Below are 17,500 nucleotides of genomic sequence, written 5' to 3' on the forward strand. Positions count from 1 at the left end.
CCCTTCCCTCCACTCCCCCCCCCTTCCCTCCCCACCACTCTCTCCCCTTCCCTCCTCCCTCCACTCTCCCCCCCCTTCCCTCCCCCAATCTATGGTACAATAGTAAATTGTTCCCAGTGTGTGTCGGACATAGCTCGTGTGATTGCCGGTCGGCGTAGACTTGATGGGCCGAAGGGCCTGTTTCCAGGCTGTATCTCCAAACTAATCGTTAAACACACTTTCCTTCAGATGACTTGGTTGACTGACGCTGAATCCAGGGTCTGATCTACAGGGAGGACGTGGCTTTACACAGAACTAGTGTGAACGGGCGATCGATGGTCGGTGCGGACTCAGTGGGCCAAAGGGCCCAAATTATCAGCCATGATCACATTGAATGGCGGTGCAGGCTCGAAGGGCCGAATGGCCTCCTCCTGCACCTATTTCCTATGTTTCTATGAATCCATGCAGTATATCTCCAAAGTATATCTCCAAAGTATATCCATGCAGTATATCTCCAAAGACGTACAGGTATGTAGGTTAATTGGCTGGGTAAATGTAAAAAATGTCCCTAGTAGGATAGTGTTAATGTGCGGGGATCGCTGGGCGGCACGGAGTTGGAGGGCCGAAAAGGCCTGTTTCCGGCTGTATATATACGATATGATATGATATGATGTCTAAAAAGCTTTGAGTTCATGCATAGAAACATAGAAAATAGGTGCAGGAGGAGGCCATTCGGTCCTTCGAGCCAGCACCACCATTCAATGTGATCATGGCTGATCATTCTCAATCAGTACCCCGTTCCTGCCTTCTCCCACATCCCTTGATTCCGTTAGCCCGAAGAACTAAATTTAACTCTCTCTTGAAAACATCCAGTGAATCGGCCTCCACTGCCTTCTGTGGCAGAGAATCCCACAGATTCACCCACAACTCTCTGGGTGAAAAAGGTTTTCCTCACCTCAGTCCTAAATGGCCGACCCCTTATTTTAAACTGTGTTTGGCCCCTGGTTCTGGACTCCACCCAACATGGGGAACATTTTCCTGCATCTAGCCTGTCTAATCGTAGGTTTACTAGGTTAATTCCCAGAATGGCGGGACTGTCGTATGTTGAAAGACTGGAGCGACTAGGCTTGTATACACTGGAATTTAGAAGGATGAGAGAGGTTCTTATCGAAACATACAAGATTATTAAGGGGTTGGACACGTAAGAGGCAGGAAACATGTTCCCAATGTTGGGGGAGTCCAGAACCTGGGGCCACAGTTTAAGAATAAGGGGTAGGCCATTTAAAACTGAGATGGGGAAAAACTTTTTCAGTCAGTTATGAATCTGTGGAATTCTCTGCCTCAGAAGGCAGTGGAGGCCAATTCTCCAAATGCATTCAAGAGAGAGCTAGATAGAGCTCTTAAGGATAGCGGAGTCAGGGGTTATGGGGAGAAGGCAGGAACGGGGTACGGATTGTGGATGATCAGCCACGATCACATTGAATGGCGGTGCTGGCTCGAAGGGTTAAATGGCCTCCTCCTGCACCTATTGTCTAATCCCTTAAGAATTTTGTATGTTTCTGTAAGATCCCCTCTCATCCTTGTAAATTCCAGTGAACACAAGCCCAGTCGACCCATTCTTTCATCGTACGTCAGTCCCGCCATCCCGGGGATTGACCTGGTGAACCTACATTGCACTTCCTCAATGGCAAGAATATTGAGCAGGCGACGCTGGAGGCTAAGTATAAGAAAATAACTGCAGATGCTGGTACAAATCAAAGGTATTTATTCACAAAATGCTGGAGTAACTCAGCAGGTCAGGCAGCATCTCAGGAGAGAGGGAATGGGTGACGTTTCGGGTTGAGACCCTTCTTCAGACTGAAGTCAGGGGGGTGGGACAAAGGAACGATATAGGTGGAGACAGGAAGATAGAGGGAGATCTGGGAAGGAGGAGGTGAAGAGAGGGACAGAGGAACTATCTAAAGTTGGAGAAGTCAACTTTCCAGGCGAAATATGAGGTGCTGTTCCTCCAATTTGCGGTGGGCCTCAATATGGCACTGGAGGAGGCCCATGACAGAAAGGTCAGACTGGGAGTGGGAGGGGGAGTTGAAGTGCTCGGCCACCGGGAGATCAGTTTGGCCAACGCGGAACAAGCGCAGGTGTTGAGCGAAGCGATCGCCGAGCCTGCGCTTGGTTTCGCTGATGTAATTAAGTTGACATCTGGAGCAGCGGATGCAATAGATGAGGTTGGAGGAGGTGCAGGTGAACCTCTGTCTCACCTGGAAAGACTGTTTGGGTCCTTGGATAAAGTTGCTGATGAAAATCATTGCTTTATTTGTCCACTGTCCGTTCAGCAGCATCATCCCCGGCTGCCCTATGTCCAGACAGGCAGAAGATACTGAACCTTCAAAACATGTCCCACAAGGCTCAGGGGCATGAGGAGGTGAACGAGGGTGATGGGCCAGGGGGGGAATGGTGGTGGGATAGGGTGGAAGAAGGGGTAGTGGGGGTGGTGTGGGTCGGAGTGACGGGGGGGAGGAGGATGGGTGGGTGGAGGGGAGTGGGATGGGTGGAGATGGAAGGGTGGGGTCACGAGGGAATGGGGGTGTGGTAGAATGGGGAGTGGTGGGGGGAAGAAGTTTGGTGGGGGAAGGGGGTGGGCGATGGGGGGTAGCAGGGGTGGGGAGGAGGGGTGGGGAGTGGTGGGAGAGGGGTGAGGGTGAGAGAAGGGTTGGGGTGGTAGAGGAGGCGGTGGGAGGGATGGGAGTTGGGTGGGGTAAGGGGTGGGAGAGGGGTGTGGGGGTGGGGAGGGGAAGGGTGGGGTAGAGAAGGGTGTGGTAGAGGTGGTAGAGGAGGGGTGGGGAATGGGAGGGGAGGGGTGGAGGTGTGGGGAGGTGTGGTAGAGGAGGGGTGGGGAGTGGGAGGGCAGGGAGAGGAGGGGTGGGGTTGTGGGGAGTGGGTGGGGAGGGGTGGGTCGGAGTGACGGGGAGGATGATGGGTGGGTTGAGGGGAGTGGGATGGGAGGAGGGGGCGGGGGGTGGGTGGAGATGGAGGGGGAGGGGTAGTACGGGGAAGAAGTCTGGTGGGGGGAAGGGGATGGGGGCGATGGGAGGGTGGCAGGGGTGGGGTGTGGGGGAAGAGGCGTGCGGAGGAGAAGGGGGGTAGAGGGGAGGGGAGTGGTTGCGGGAAGGATGGGTGGGAGAGTAGGTGAGGTTGTGGGAGGGATAGGGGTGGAGAAAAGTGGGGGGGGTGTGTGGGAGAGTAGGTGAGGGTGGGAGTGTAGATGAGGGGGTGCGAGAGTAGGTGAGGGGTGGGAGGGATAGGGGTGGGAGGGATAGGGGTGGGAGAGTAGGGGTGGGAGGGGAGGGGGTGAGGGTGGGGGAGGGATAGGTGGGGTGGGGATGGGGAGTGGGAGGGGAGGGGTGGGATGGGAGAGGAGGGGGTGTGGGGGAGTAGCTAAGGGGGTGGAGTGGGATGGGGGTGGGGATGGGGGAGAGGGTGGGGGTTGTTGAGGGGTGGAGGTGGAGGAGGGGTGGGGGTGTGGGGGAGGGGTAGTGTGGGGGTAAGTGTGGGGGTGAGTGGTGGGAGAGGAGGGGTGGGGGTGTGGGGAGGAGTAAGGGTGGGAGAGTAGGTGTGGGTGGAGAGTGTGAGTAGGGGAGTAGGGGTGAGGGGTGGGAGAGTAGGGATGGGAGAGGAGGGGTGGGGTGGGGTTGAGGGTGTGGGAGATGAGGAGTGAGGGTGGGGGTGAAGGGTGGGAGAGGAGGGGTGGGGGTTGCGGGGAGGAGTAGGTGTGGGAGAGTAGGGGAGTGGGAGAGGAGGGGTGGGGATGTGGGGGTGAGGGGTGGGGGTGTGGGGGTGAGGGTGGGGGTGTGGGAGAGGAGGGCTGGAGGTGAGGGTGGGGGTGAGGGGTGGGGGAGAGTAGGGGTGGGGGTAAGTGTGGGGTGAGGGGTGGGAGAGGCGTGGGGGTGAGGGGTGGGAAAGTAGGGGTGCTGAGGAGGGGTGGGGAGTGATGTGGGAGAGTAGGTGAGGGGGTGGGGATGGGGGTGGGAGAGGAGGGGTGGGGGTGTGGGGAGGAGTAAGGGTGGGAGAGTAGGTAAGTGGGTGAAGAGTGCGAGGGGTTGGAGATGAGGGGTGAGAGTGGGGTGCGGTGGTAGAGGAGAGGAGGGGTGTGGAGGTCTGGGAGCAGGGGCTCTGTGCTGGAGGATGGATCAGTGAGCCGTGTAGGCCGGGCAGGTAGAGAGGTGCCTCCTTCACCTACAGGTCCATGTAGACCCTGAGTTCCCTCTCCCACCGCCTGCCCCTGGCCTCCCTGCGCCGCTCCTCGCTGCGGTTCACCGTCGCCTCCCGGTGGTCGCGGCGGGGATCGCGGCCCAGCCGCTGGACGGCCTGGGGGTCCATGGCCTGGAAGTGCGTGACCCTGGGCCGTGGGCCCCTGTGGAAGCCCAGCCCCCGCTGGTCTCTCTTCAGCGCGGTGCTGATGGGGAACTTGCGGCCCTTCCCACATGGGCCCAGGCCTTCCTCGCGGTCCCAGCCGCCCCGCACCATCATGCGGAAGCCCAGGTTGGTATCGGGGATGCTGTAGTGCGTGGGTGCATGGGCCCCGGCCTTGCTCACAAGGTGCAGCGTGGACCTCTCGTGTTGTTGCACGCTGTCCTCTGTGTACTCCAGCCCACACACCCGGCACAGCTTCCTCCCCCTCTCCTCCCGCAACTCCCTGCAAAGCAAACGGGAAACCATCCTTAGTGCACGTCTGGTCAGTCCAGTTCAAAGATGGACACACAACTAGACTACGATGGGCACAAAACGCTGGAGGAACTCAGCGGGTCAGGCAGCATCTGTGGAGAACATGGATAGGTGACGTTTCACAGAGTGCTGGAGTAACTCAGCGGGTCAGGCAGTATCTGTGGAGAACATGGATAGGTGACGTTTCACAGAGTGCTGGAGTAACTCAGCGGGTCGGGCAGCATCTCTGGAGAGAAGGAATGGGTGACATTTCGGGTCGAGACTCTTCTTCTTTAGTTCAGTTTAGTTCAGTTCAATTTAGTTCAGATTTAGATTTTTTCAGTTTCAGTTTAGTTTTGTTCAGTTTCAGTTCAGGTCTGAAGAAGGGTCTCGACCCAAAACGTCACCCATTCCTTCTCTCCACAGATGCTGCCTGACCCGCTGAGTTACTCCAGCATTTTGTAATACCTTGGTTCACATCCGGTCACATCCAGAGATGCTGCCTGTCCCGCTGAGTTACTCCAGCACTCTGTGTCCTTTTGTTTAACAATAAGCACTCTCCACTCTCTTAATAAACCTTCCCTGTCTCCTTCCAACACATTAATATCCATCCTTAAATGCAGAGTTGAATTCTGAATACACCTCCAAATGTATTCCTACCAATGCCCAACATAACTGAAATATAACCTCCCTTGATAAATACAAAATGCTGGAGTAACTCAGTGGGTCAGGCAGCATCTGTGGAGAACGTGGATAGGTGACGTTTCACAGAGTGCTGGAGTAACTCAGCAGGTCAGGCAGCATCTCTGGAGAACATGGATAGGTGACGTTTCGGGTTGGGACCGTTCTTCAGACTGAAGACCGATCCGAAATGTCACCTGCCTGTTTTCACCAGAGACGCTGCCTGACTGAAGGTCACGACCCGGTACGGTAGCGGCACGGTAGCGCAGCGGTAGAGTTGCTGCTTTACAGCGAATGCAGCGCCGGAGACTCAGGTTCGATCCTGACTACGGGTGCTGCACTGTAAGGAGTTTGTACGTTCTCCCCGTGACCTGCGTGGGTTTTCTCCGAGATCTTCGGTTTCCTCCCACACTCCAAAGACGTACAGGTATGTAGGTTAATTGACTGGGTAGATGTAAAAATTGTCCCTAGTGGGTGTAGGATAGTGTTAATGTGCGGGGATCGCTGGGCGGCGCGGACTTGGTGGGCCGAAAAGGCCTGTTTCCGCGCTGTATATATATGATATGATATGATATGACCCGAAACGCCTACTGTCCTTAAGTTCTAGGAGCAGAATTAGGCCATTCGGCCCATCAAGACTACTCTGCCATTCAATCATGGCTGACTATTGTTCTTTCTTAACCCCATTCTCCCCATATCCCCTGACACCCGTACTAATCAGGTCAACCCTGTCCATGTTCTCCAGAGATGCTGCCTGACCCGCTGAGTTCCTCCAGCATTTTGTGTCTATCTTTGGTATAAACTAGCATCTGCAGTTCATTTTCATTTGAACCTCGGAAGAAGGGTCTAAAGACTGGAGCGACTAGGCTTGTATACACTGGAATTTAGAAGGATGAGAGGAGATCTTATCGAAACGTATAAGATTATTAAGGGGTTGGACACGTTAGAGGCAGGAAACATGTTCCCAATGTTGGGGGAGTCCAGAACAAGGGGCCACAGTTTAAGAATAAGGGGTAGGCCATTTAAAACTGAGATGAGGAAAAACTTTTTCAGTCAGAGAGTTGTGAATCTGTGGAATTCTCTGCCTCAGAAGGTAGTGGAGGCCAATTCTCTGAATGCATTCAAGAGAGAGCTGGATAGAGCTCTTAAGGATAGCGGAGTCAGGGGGTATGGGGAGAAGGCAGGAACGGGGTACTGATTGAGAATGATCAGCCATGCTCACATTGAATGGCGGTGCTGGCTCGAAGGGCCAAATGGCCTCCTCCTGCACCTATTGTCTATTGTCATTCTCCCCATATCCCATGTCACCCGTACTAATCAAGTCAACCTGTCCATGTTCTCCAGAGATGCTGCCTGACCCGCTGAGTTCCTCCAGCATTCTGTGTCTAACTTTGGTATAAACCAGCATCTGCAGTTCATTTTCATTTTAACCTCGGAAGAAGGGTCTCGGCCCGAGACGCCACCCATTCCTCCTCTGCACAGGTGCTGCCTGTGTCACCTTACCTGAGTCACTCCAGCATTTTGAGTCTATCTTTCATTTTTTACCTCCCGATTTGGGAATGTGCAAGTGAGAGGCTGGAAGGGGAAGATGGGGTGTGTTTCCACAGAGCCCGGACTACCAAGACCCTCCCCGTACCTGTGGTCTTCGTGTTCCTCTGGACGAGAGTGATATTCCTCCAGAGCAGTCACGATCCCTGGGTGCCCGGCCAGCCGGGCCAAATCCAGAGCATCGCGCCCAGTGCAATCACACACCCCGACCCACGCCGCTCCGAGACTCAGCAAGTGCCTGACCGCTTCCAGCTGCCCGCTGTACGCTGCGCACATGGTGGCAGTCCAGTAATAACTGTCCCGGAAGTTTATGTCACTTGCCCCCGTCTCCAGCAAACCCCGGAGCATTTTCAGGTCTCCGTCCTGGGCGGATTTCAGCAGCAGATGCCCATTCCTCTGCCCTCCGAGCTGATGCCCGCTTGGGCCACCTGCCCGCTCTCTCCTCGGCTCGGCCTTGTGTTTACGGGCCACGCTGGTGCTGGTGCTGGCTTGGCTGCTGGAAGCAAGGACGCCCTCATAGAAGCTCCTGGCCTGTTCCCCGTCCAACCCTCCCGCCCCGGGGAGAGGAGAGCAGGGCACCTGCCGCCTGCCGTCCCTCCACGCGTCTCCGTCCTCCACCGCCCGGGTGAAGGTGACCAGCTGCCGGCGGCTCATCGCAAGCAGAAGCTTTTCGCTGTACCTCGCTCGGTACACGTGTCGATACGTCGAACAATACCCCACCGAGCGGCCTCTCTCGATGGTGCCACAGCGGAAATAAAACAAGCATCGACGTTCTCGGCCTTTCGTCCCCACACGTAATAATCCCTCGGGTCGCTGCGGCCTCTCTGCCAGTCGTCAGTGGCTTGGACTTCAATCCCTGAGAGATATTGTCCACCCGCTGGAGATCCCTTCGGCCTCTGGTCGTCCGGAGAAGGGTCTCGGCCCGAAATGTCGCCTCTTCAGATCTTTCCTCCCCACAGATGCTGCTCGGCCCGCTGAGTTACCGCAGGGTTTTGGTGCCTGTCTTCGGTGTGAAGCTGCAAAGGCCGATCCTTGACCCACAGCAACAAGGTGTGATGTGGTGAGGGGAGGGGAGGGGAGGCTGCTGCTGTCTGTGGGCCTGTTGGCCTGGGCTAGACTGGGGGGCCAAGGCTGGGAGACTAAAGGCAGAAGGGAAAGGCCGGCTGTGCAACTCCAGGCCCAGGCTGTGGGTCCAAGGCTAGGCCGCTGCCCCACCACAAGGAGCACAACTCCAGGCCCAGGCTGCGAGTCCAAGTCTAGGCCACGCCGCGGGGGCTGCTGGGAGTTGTAGTCCCTCCCTGCCGGGAAGTGGCCGCCATGGCAACGGCGGTGAGTGAGGGAGGGGGGCCTCTCTCTCTCTCCCGTCTGGGCATTTCCTCCGCGTCATGCGGGATGCGCGTGCCCGCGCCTCTGGGCAGCAGCCCCCACCTTCGGGATGCGCGTTCCCGCGCCGGGGAGGATAAGGAGGGGGGGGGGGGGAGGAGGAAGTAAAGCAGCACCAGCACCAATAGTAGCAGCGCTACAGCAACAGCGCAGCCCCCACCTGCGGGATGTGCGTGGGTGTGGGATCGGTTGAGTGAGGCACGGGGTGATATAAATCAGGGTTTTGGACAAACAGCAAACAGCAGCCACCGTGACAGCCACCCTCAACCGATCCCAACACAACTCAACTCCCCGCCCCTATCTGCACGATGTATATGTGTCTGTCTCCCGGTGAAGCAGAACGTGCAGATAAAGCAGCAGCAAGAACTGCACGCTTTAATCCAACAAGGTAATTATAGAAAAACACTTTAATTGCAAAGTATAAATAACAACGTCGGCCCCTCACTCACCCACCCGGGGTGTGGGTGGTGTGTGGGTGGGCGGGCGGTGTGTGGGTGGGCGGGCGGTGTGTGGGTGGTGTTTGTCTCTCTCCTCTCTCCCCCCTCCCTCCCCCTCTCTCCCCCCCTCCCCCCTCCCTCTCCCCTCCTCTCTCTCTCTCCCCCCCCCCTCTCTCTCCCCCCCTCTCTCTCTGCCCCCTGCAGGGATGTGGAGCGGGTGTTGTGTGACCGGGAGAGTTGCAGAGTGGGGACCGCTGTACGCGGGGGGTGACAGAGCACCCCGTCTCTGGGTGACGGGGAACGGGTTTGCTGCTGTCCCGTCTCTATGGCAGATGTGACCAGATGTGTCCATGGTCCCAGATCCCAAAGTTTACGACAAGACCCTTGTGGAACATGGAACAGTTCACACTTTGTCCGTGCTGTCGGGGTCTGGGGAGAAGGCAGGAACGGGGTACCGATTGTGGATGATCAGCCATGATCAAGGCGAATGGCGGTGCGTACAGGCTCGAAGGGCCGAATGGCCTCCTCCTGCACCTATTGACTATTGTCTGTTGTTTCTCTTTGGAAACCTGTCATTTATACAAAGTTTGGTCACTGATCCAGTGGATGTTTGTTCTGCAAGTTTTTGTGCAGCTTGTGATGATTTTGTAAAATGCTCTTTGTACATAATAAAACAGATTTATTTAACACTGCTGCCTGTCATGTAAGCCTGGGCCTGGAGTGGGGTGGGGGAGGGGGAGAAGGGGAAGGGGGAGAAGGAGGGAGTCGGGGAGAAAGGGGTAGAGGGGAGGGGTGGAGGAGGGGAGAAGGGGGGGAGGGGTGGAGGAGGAGGGGAGGGGGAGAAAGGGAAGGGAGGGGGAGAAAGGGAAGGGAGGGGGAGAAGGAGGGAGTCGGGGAGAAGGGTGGAGGAGGGAGTCAGGGAGGGGGAGACGAGGGTAGGGGAAGATGGGGAAGGGAGGAGGAGGGGGGGGAGGGGATGGGAGGCGAATGCAGCGCCGGAGACTCAGGTTCGATCCTGTCTACGGGTGCTGTACTGTAAGGAGTTTGTACGTTCTCCCCGTGACCTGCGTGGGTTTTCTCCGAGATCTTCGGTTTCCTCCCACACTCCAAAGACGTACAGGTATGTAGGTAAATTGGCTGGGTAAATGTAAAAATTGTCCCTAGTGGGTGTAGGATAGTGTTAATGTGCGGGGATCGCTGGGCGGCGCGGACTTGGTGGGCCAAAAAGGCCTGTTTCCGGCTGTATATGTATGGTATGATATGATATGAAGGAGGGAGTTGGGGGGGTGTGGGGAGAAGGCAGGAACGGGTTACTGATTGAGAATGATCAGCCATGATCACACTGAATGGCGGTGCGTATAGGCTCGAAGGGCCGAATGGCCTCCTCCTGCATCTATTGTCTATTGAAAGATGCTTTTATGCTGGAAAGTGTTCAGAGAAGATTTACCAGCATGTTGGCAGGACTCGAGGGTCTGAGCTATATATAGCAAGAGATGGGGCAGGAGAGGACTTTATTCCTTGGAGTGCAGGAGGCTGAGGGGTGTATATAATCTTTAGGGGATTAGTGTTGATGCCATCCACAGTGTGGTGTAGAGTCTTTTACGCAGAGTCGAGGTGGAAAGGTGAGACGAGGAAAGATTTAGTCGGAACCTGAGGGGCAACATTTTCCACACAGAGGGTGGTGGGTGTCTGGAACGAACTGCCAGAGGAGGTATTTGAGGCAGGGACTAACGCAAAGTTCAAGAAACATTTAGACAACCACATGGATAGGACATGTTGAGAGGGATACACAGGTCAGTGGGAATAGTGTCGATGGGGCATGTTGGCCGACGTGGACAAATTGGGCCGAAGGGCCTGTTTCCACCCTATGACTCTATGACTTCTGTTAGACAGCACATTTCCATCTGCCCGCCTGCATCGCCCAGGTGTGTAGGGAGGAACGGCAGATGCTGGTTTAAACCGAAGATAGACACAAAAAAGCTGGAGTAACTCAGCGGGACAGGCAGCATCTCTGGAGAGAAGGAATGGGCGACTATAACAGCATCCAAAAAACATTTGGACAGGTACGTGGATAGGAAAGGTTTTGAGAGACATGGACCAAACATGGGCAGGTGGGACTAGTGTAGGTGGGATATCTTCGTCAGCATGCCAAGTTGGGCCGAAGGGCCTGATTCCGTGCAGTGAGTCCATGTTCCTGACGTTTAAGATGGAACTGTCGATCAGTGTCACAATTAGGGGTCTGAAGAAAGGTCCCCACCCGAAACGACACCCATCCATCTTTCTCCACAGATGCTGCCTGACCCGCTGAGTTACTCCAGCGCTCTGTGAAACGTCACCTATTCCTTCTCTCCAGAGATGCTGCCTGACCCGCTGAGTTACTCTAGCACTCTGTGAAACGTCACCTATCCACGTTCTCCACAGATGCTGCCCGACCCGCTGAGTTACTCCGGTACTTGGTGTGCATCCGCAGTTAGGAGGGGTGGGGGTGATGGGTGGTGGTGGTGGTGGATGAGGTGTCGGATTGTGCGGGTAACATCACGGGCAGGTTGTGGCTGGTGACGCGGCAGATCTTCATGGGCTCGGCGTTCTTGCCTCCGTCGGTGAGGCAGGGGCAGAAGTAGGGGTACAGGGTCTCGGAGAAGGCGTGGGTGAAGGTGTACAGGTGCGCCATGCTGCCCGCGTCGTAGAAGGACACCTGCCCTCCCTCGTGGTCCAGGTACACGCCGACGGTCAGCGGCCGGCGATCCAGGGCCAGGCGAGTGGGGGGTTCGGTCACCACCTGGTACCCCCCGCCGCTCCGCAGACTCATCCGCCAGTAGCCGTCCCGGGGCTGGCGCTCCAGCCTGCCCTTGCGATGGCAGGACCGCCGCACCACGCCCAGGTCCCACTCCGTCTTGGCGCCCACCTCCACCTCCCAGTAGTGGCAGCCGGACGCGAAGCCCTGGGCCGCCAGCACCCCGGCGCACCGGTCAAACCGCCACCGGGACTCTGGGAGAGTCTGGCGCACGGCCCCCATCCACACGCTGCACAGATCCTCGGACAGCTGCAGCCACGGGTTAGCCGTGTCGGGATTCAACGTCAGTGGGGCTGGCACTATGTACCAAAACAACAATAAACCAATCAATTATTATTATCATTTTTAAATTTTTGATTTTTTAAAGCATACAAATAATAATCAATAGTCAATAGTCGTTTATTTGTCACATACACATAAATGTGCAGTGAAATGAAACATTACCCGCAGATTATGGGGGTAGATCCGGGAGTTAATGAGTATAGTTGTACATCCAACCCTAAACTCAAGTTTTAACTTTAGTTTTAAATTTTAATTTTGTGACAAGCCCATTTACTTTTTTAAAAATTCAATAAATGGAGACCATATTTTTAAACCAATCAATTATTAAGATTATTAAAAATGAACCAAAAGTAATATATCAAAACAAATATATCGATCACGGTGGCGCAGCGGTAGAGTTGCTGCCTTACAGCGAATGCAGCGCCGGAGACTCAGGTTCATAGAAACATAGAAAATAGGTGCAGGAGTAGGCCATTCGGCCCTTCGAGCCTGTACGGCACCGCCATTCAATATGATCATGGCTGATCATCCAACTCAGCATCCCGTACCTGCCTTCTCTCCATACCCCCTGATCCCTTTAGCCACAAGGGCCACATCTAACTCCCTCTTAAATATAGCCAATGAACTGGCCTCAACTATCTTCTGTGGCAGAGAATTCCACAGATTCACCACTCTCTGTGTGAGAAAAAACTTTCTCATCTCGGTCCTAAAAGACTTCCTCCTTATCCTTAAACTGTGACCCCTTCTTCTGGACTTCCCCAACATCGGGAACAATCTTCCGGCATCTAGCCTGTCCAACCCCTTAAGAATTTTGTAAGTTTCTATAAGATCCCCCCTCAATCTTCTAAATTCAGTGCAGCTCGGTACATGTGACAATAAACTAAACTGAAACTGAACTCGTAATATCATAAGTGATAGGGGTAGAATTAGGCCATTTGGCCCATCAAGTCTCATCTGCCGTAGATACAAAATGCTGAAGTAACTCAGCGGGTCAGGCAGCATCTCTGGAGAGGAGGAATGGGTGACGTTTTGGGTCGAGACATCGTTATCATTGTTACTTTTTTGCATATCTTTCATTCACTGTTTTAGATTTAGATTTAGAGGTACAGCGCGGAAACAGGCCCTTCGGCCCACCGGGTCCACGCCACCCGCTGAGTTGCTCCAGCATTTTGTGTCTACCTTCGACTTTTATCCTGCATCTGCATTTTTTTTGCGACAAGTCTAATCTGCCATTCAATCACGGCTGATCTATCTCTCCCTCCTAACCCCATTCTCCTGCCTTCTCCCCGTAACCCCTGACACTCTGACAATAGGTGCAGGAGTAGGCCATTCGGCCCTTTGAGCCAGCACCACGATTCAATGTGTTCATGGCTGATCATTCTCAATCAGTACCCCGTTCCTGCCTTCTCCCCATACCCCCTGACTCCGCTATCCTTAAGAGCTCTATCTAGCTCTCTCTTGAATGCATTGAGAATTGGCCTCCACTGCCTTCTGAGGCAGAGAATTCCACAGATTTACAACTCTCTGACTGAAAAAGTTTTTCATCATCTCCGTTCTAAATGGCCTACCCCTTATTCTTAAACTGTGGCCCTGGTTCTGGACTCCCCCAACATTGAGAACATGTTTCCTGCCTCTAACAGGTCCAACCTCTTATTAATCTTATGTTTCAATAAGATCCCCTCTCATCCTTCTAAATTCCAGTGTATACAAGCCTAGTTGCTCTAGTCTTTCAACATACAACAGTCCCGCCATTCCGGGAATTAACCTGGTACACCTACGCTGCACGCCCTCAATAGCAAGAATATCCTTCCTCAAATTTGGAGACCAAAACTGCACACAATACTCCAGGTGCGCTCTCACTAGGGCCCTGCACAACTGCAGAAGGACCTCTTTGCTCCTGTACTCAACTCCTCTTGTTATGAAGGCCAACATTCCATTGGCTTTCTTCACTGCCTGCTGTACCTGCATGCTTCCTTTCAGTGACTGATGCACTAGGACACCCAGATCTCGTTGTACGTCCCCTTTCCCTAACTTGACCCCATTCAGATAATAATCTGCCTTCCTATTCTTACCACCAAAGTGGATAACCTCACACTTATCCACATTAAACTGCATGTGCCATGCATCCGGCCACTCACACAACCTGTCCAAGTCACCCTGCAACCTCATAGCATCTTCCTCACAGTTCACACTGCCACCCAGCTTTGTATCATCTGCAAATTTGCTAATGGTACTGTTAATCCCTTCATCCAAGTCATTAATGTATGACTTAATGTGAGCTGCCCCTCCACCTCCTGCTGGATCTGACCCCAAGGATCTGAGTTCTTGCCGACGTTCCTCGTCCCTGCCCCATCTCCATCTCGCTCCCCTTCCTCATCGAGCACTTGCAGGCGCCACCGCTCCGCAGAGCAGAGCTGAGTTTCACGTTTGTCTACCAGGACTGATGGCTTCCACCATCTCCCGCCAGGCCATGTACTGCAGAGGGCCCCTGAACACTCCCAGCGGCAGCTCCAGGTCCACCACGTCCAGGGTGTCGTGTTTGTCCGCGAACCTGTGGGGGAGACCAGTCAGTGGATATATTCAAGGCAGAGATAGAGAGACTCTTGATTAGTGCGGGTATCAGGGGTTGTGGGGAGAAGGCAGGAGAACGGGGTTAGGAGGGAGAGGTAGATCGGCCATGACTGAATGGCGGAGTAGAATCTGAGGATCATGGTCCTGTGACATATGGCCTTCAAGAGAGAGGTGAGATATCTTACCTCTTGTTCCAAATACTTTCTTCCTGAAATGAACAAGAAAGATATCTCAGTGTAAGAAAATAACTGCAGATGCTGGTACAAATCGAAGGTATTTATTCACAAAATGCTGGAGTAACTCAGCAGGTCAGGCAGCATCTCGGGAGAGAAGGAATGGGTGACGTTTCGGGTCGAGACCCCTCTTCAGACTGACGTCAGGGGGGCGGGACAAAGGAAGGATATAGGTGGACACAGGAAGATAGAGGGAGATCTGGGAAGAGGGAGGGGAAGAGAGGGACAGAGGAACTATCTAAAGTTGGAGAAGTCAATGTTCATACCGCTGGGCTGCAAGCTGCCCAAGCGAAATATGAGGTGCTGTTCCTCCAGTTTCCAGAGGGCCTCACTATGGCACCGGAGGAGGCCCATGACAGAAAGGTCAGACTGGGAGTGGGAGGGGGAGTTGAGGTGCTCAGCCACCGGGAGATCAGGTTGGTTAAGGCAGACCGAGCGCAGGTGTTGAGCGAAACGATCGCCGAGCCTGCGTTTGGTTTCGCCGATGTAAAGAATTTGACAACTAGAGCAGCGGATACAATAGATGAGGTTGGAGGAGGTGCAGGTGAACCTCTGTCTCACCTGGAAAGACTGTTTGGGTCCTTGGATGGAGTTGAGGGGGGAGGTAAAGGGACAGGTGTTGCATCTCCTGCGGTTGCAGGGGAAAGTGCCCGGGGATGGGGTGATTTGGGTAGGAAGGGACGAGTGGACCAGGGAGGTATGGAGGGAACAGTCTCTGTGGAACGCAGAAAGGGGAGGGGATGGGACGATGTGGCCAGTGGTGGGGTCTCGTTGTAGGTGACGGAAATGTTGGAGGATGATTTGTTGTGTGAAAGATATCTCAGTCTTCATCCGGTTAATTAGTCAGAGGGTCACACAACACGAAACAGGCCCTTCGGCCCAACCTGCCCATGCCGACCAAGGTGCCCAATCTAAGCCAGTCTCATTTCGAGATATACAGCACGGAAACAGACCCTTCAGCCCAACGTGCCCATGCCGACTAAGGTGCCCCATCTACACCAGCCCCACCTGCTTGCGATCATTCCATATCCCTCTAAACCGTTCCTCTCCAAATGTCTTTAAATAATGTTATAATATCTGCCTCAACGACCTCCTGTGGCATTCCGTTCCATTTACCCACCACCCTCTGAGTGAAAAGATCGCCCCTAAGATTCCTATTAACTCTTTCCACACCCCTTACTGTAAACCCATCTCCTCTGGTTCTTGATTCCTCTACTCAGGGTAAAAGACTCTGTGCATTCACCTTATCTATTCCCCCTCATGAATTTATACACCTCCAAGAGATCACCCCTCTGTCCTATCGTACCCAACCTCCACTCATCTCTATGCAATGTTTCACCGCCCCTGTCCCACACTGCACCCTTGTAGTCTTTTGGTTTGGTTTAATTTAGTTTAGTTTGGTTTAGTATGATTTGGTTGATTTGGGTTGGGTTGGGCTGGGTTGCCTTGGGTTGGTTTGGTCTGGAATGGGTTGAGTTGGGTTGGGTTGGGCTGGGTTGGGTTGTGTTGGGCTGAGTTGGGTTGGGTTGGGTTAAGTTGAGTTGGGTTGGGTTAGGTTGGGTTGTATTGGGTTGAGTTGACATCGGTTAGGTTGGGTTGGGTTGGTTTGAGTTGGGCTGGGTTGAGTTGGGTTGAGTTGGTTTGGGAAGGGTTGGGTTAAGTTGAGTTGGGTTGTGATGAGTTGGGTTGAGTTGAGTTCCGTTGGATTGGGTTGTGTTGGGTTGGATTGGGTTCTGTTGGGTTGTGTTGGGTTGGATTGGTTTTGGTTTCATTTGGGTTGGTTTTGTTTAGTTTGGTTTGGTTTATTTTAGTTTAGAGATACAGCGCGGAAACAGGCCCTTTGACCCACCAATTCCCCGCCGATCAGCAATCACCGCGCACACTAACACTATCCTACGCACACTCGGGACAATTTACAATTTTATTGAAGCCAATTAACATCCAAACCCGCACGTCTTTGGAGTAGTGGGAGGAAATAGGAGCACCCGGAGAAAACCCGCAGGAGAACGTGCAAACTCCGTACAGACAGCACCCGTAGTCAGGATTGAACCGGGGTCTCTGGCGATGTGAGGGAGTGACTCTACTGTGCCAACAAATCCGCCCCATCCCATCGCCTGCGTATTGCGACGAGCTGCGTTCCTGACCTTGATCAGAGCTACGATGTCCGGCTGCTCCATGCGCATCTGCAGCTGCCGCAGGAAGCGCTCCACGGAATCCAGCGTGTCCTGCATGCGCTGCAGGTTCTCCTGCATCTGGGCCAGGATCCGCTCCTCTGCATCCTGCAGCTCGTTGCTCAGGCGTTGCTCCCTCTCGCTCAGCACCCGGTGTATGCGCGCAAACTCGAAGCTGATGTGGGCATGCAGGCTGCATGACTGCTCCTGCAGCGGGCGAGACGGACAGCGGTGCAGGGGGGCGGCTGTAGTGGGGCACTGGCGGGGAGATCCCTCACACAGGTGGGGAGATCCCTCACACAGGTGGGGAGATCCCTCACACAGGTGGGGAGATCCCTCACACAGGTGGGGAGATCCCTCACACAGGTGGAGAGATCCCTCACACAGGTGGGGAGATCCCTCACACAGGTGGGGAGAACCCTCACACAGGTGGGGAGATCCCTCACACATGACAAGGAGTGCAAGGCAAAGAATCTCACTGGGACATGTCAAGAGTCAAGTGTGTCTTATTGTCATATGTCCCAGATAGAACAATGAAATTCTTACTTGTGGCTTAAAGTATCTTAAAGTATCATTCCATCATTCATTCATTCATTCATCCATCCATCCCTTCATTCATTCATGTATTCATTGATTGATTCACTCCATGAATGACGGGATTTCTCACGGAACCCCAAGCGACCTCTAGCTGCCAAATTGACAAATTGCAATTACCGACTG

General features: G+C 54.1%; 2 protein-coding genes and 1 long non-coding RNA gene across 3 annotated transcripts in view; 1 reads left to right on the plus strand and 2 right to left on the minus strand.

Annotated features, from left to right (window-relative positions):
- The window catches only part of LOC144603184 (uncharacterized), a 497,022-nt gene extending 487,665 nt beyond the window's left edge, over nucleotides 1-9,357 (plus strand). Inside the window, exon 3 of the long non-coding RNA XR_013548557.1 lies at nucleotides 8,934-9,357. This is a non-coding gene — a long non-coding RNA (uncharacterized LOC144603184). The remainder of the gene's footprint in view (nucleotides 1-8,933) is intronic.
- On the minus strand, nucleotides 4,002-7,563 carry LOC144602720 (G patch domain and ankyrin repeat-containing protein 1-like). Its single transcript, XM_078415858.1, has 2 exons — nucleotides 6,998-7,563; nucleotides 4,002-4,672 (listed from the first exon to the last, which is right to left on the minus strand). The coding sequence occupies exons 1-2, from the start codon at nucleotides 7,561-7,563 to the stop codon at nucleotides 4,213-4,215; spliced, it is 1,026 nt and encodes a 341-aa protein (XP_078271984.1). The 3' UTR covers nucleotides 4,002-4,212.
- An 875-nt stretch (nucleotides 9,358-10,232) lies between the features above and the next one.
- LOC144602869 (zinc-binding protein A33-like) lies at nucleotides 10,233-17,230 on the minus strand. The gene is made up of 4 exons (XM_078415990.1): nucleotides 16,754-17,230; nucleotides 14,562-14,584; nucleotides 14,241-14,356; nucleotides 10,233-11,822 (listed from the first exon to the last, which is right to left on the minus strand). The coding sequence occupies exons 1-4, from the start codon at nucleotides 17,228-17,230 to the stop codon at nucleotides 11,200-11,202; spliced, it is 1,239 nt and encodes a 412-aa protein (XP_078272116.1). The 3' UTR covers nucleotides 10,233-11,199.
- Between the last annotated feature and the right edge of the window lie 270 nt (nucleotides 17,231-17,500).

The sequence above is a fragment of the Rhinoraja longicauda genome, chromosome 19 (assembly GCF_053455715.1).
Source record: "Rhinoraja longicauda isolate Sanriku21f chromosome 19, sRhiLon1.1, whole genome shotgun sequence".
Classification (NCBI taxonomy): domain Eukaryota; kingdom Metazoa; phylum Chordata; class Chondrichthyes; order Rajiformes; family Arhynchobatidae; genus Rhinoraja; species Rhinoraja longicauda.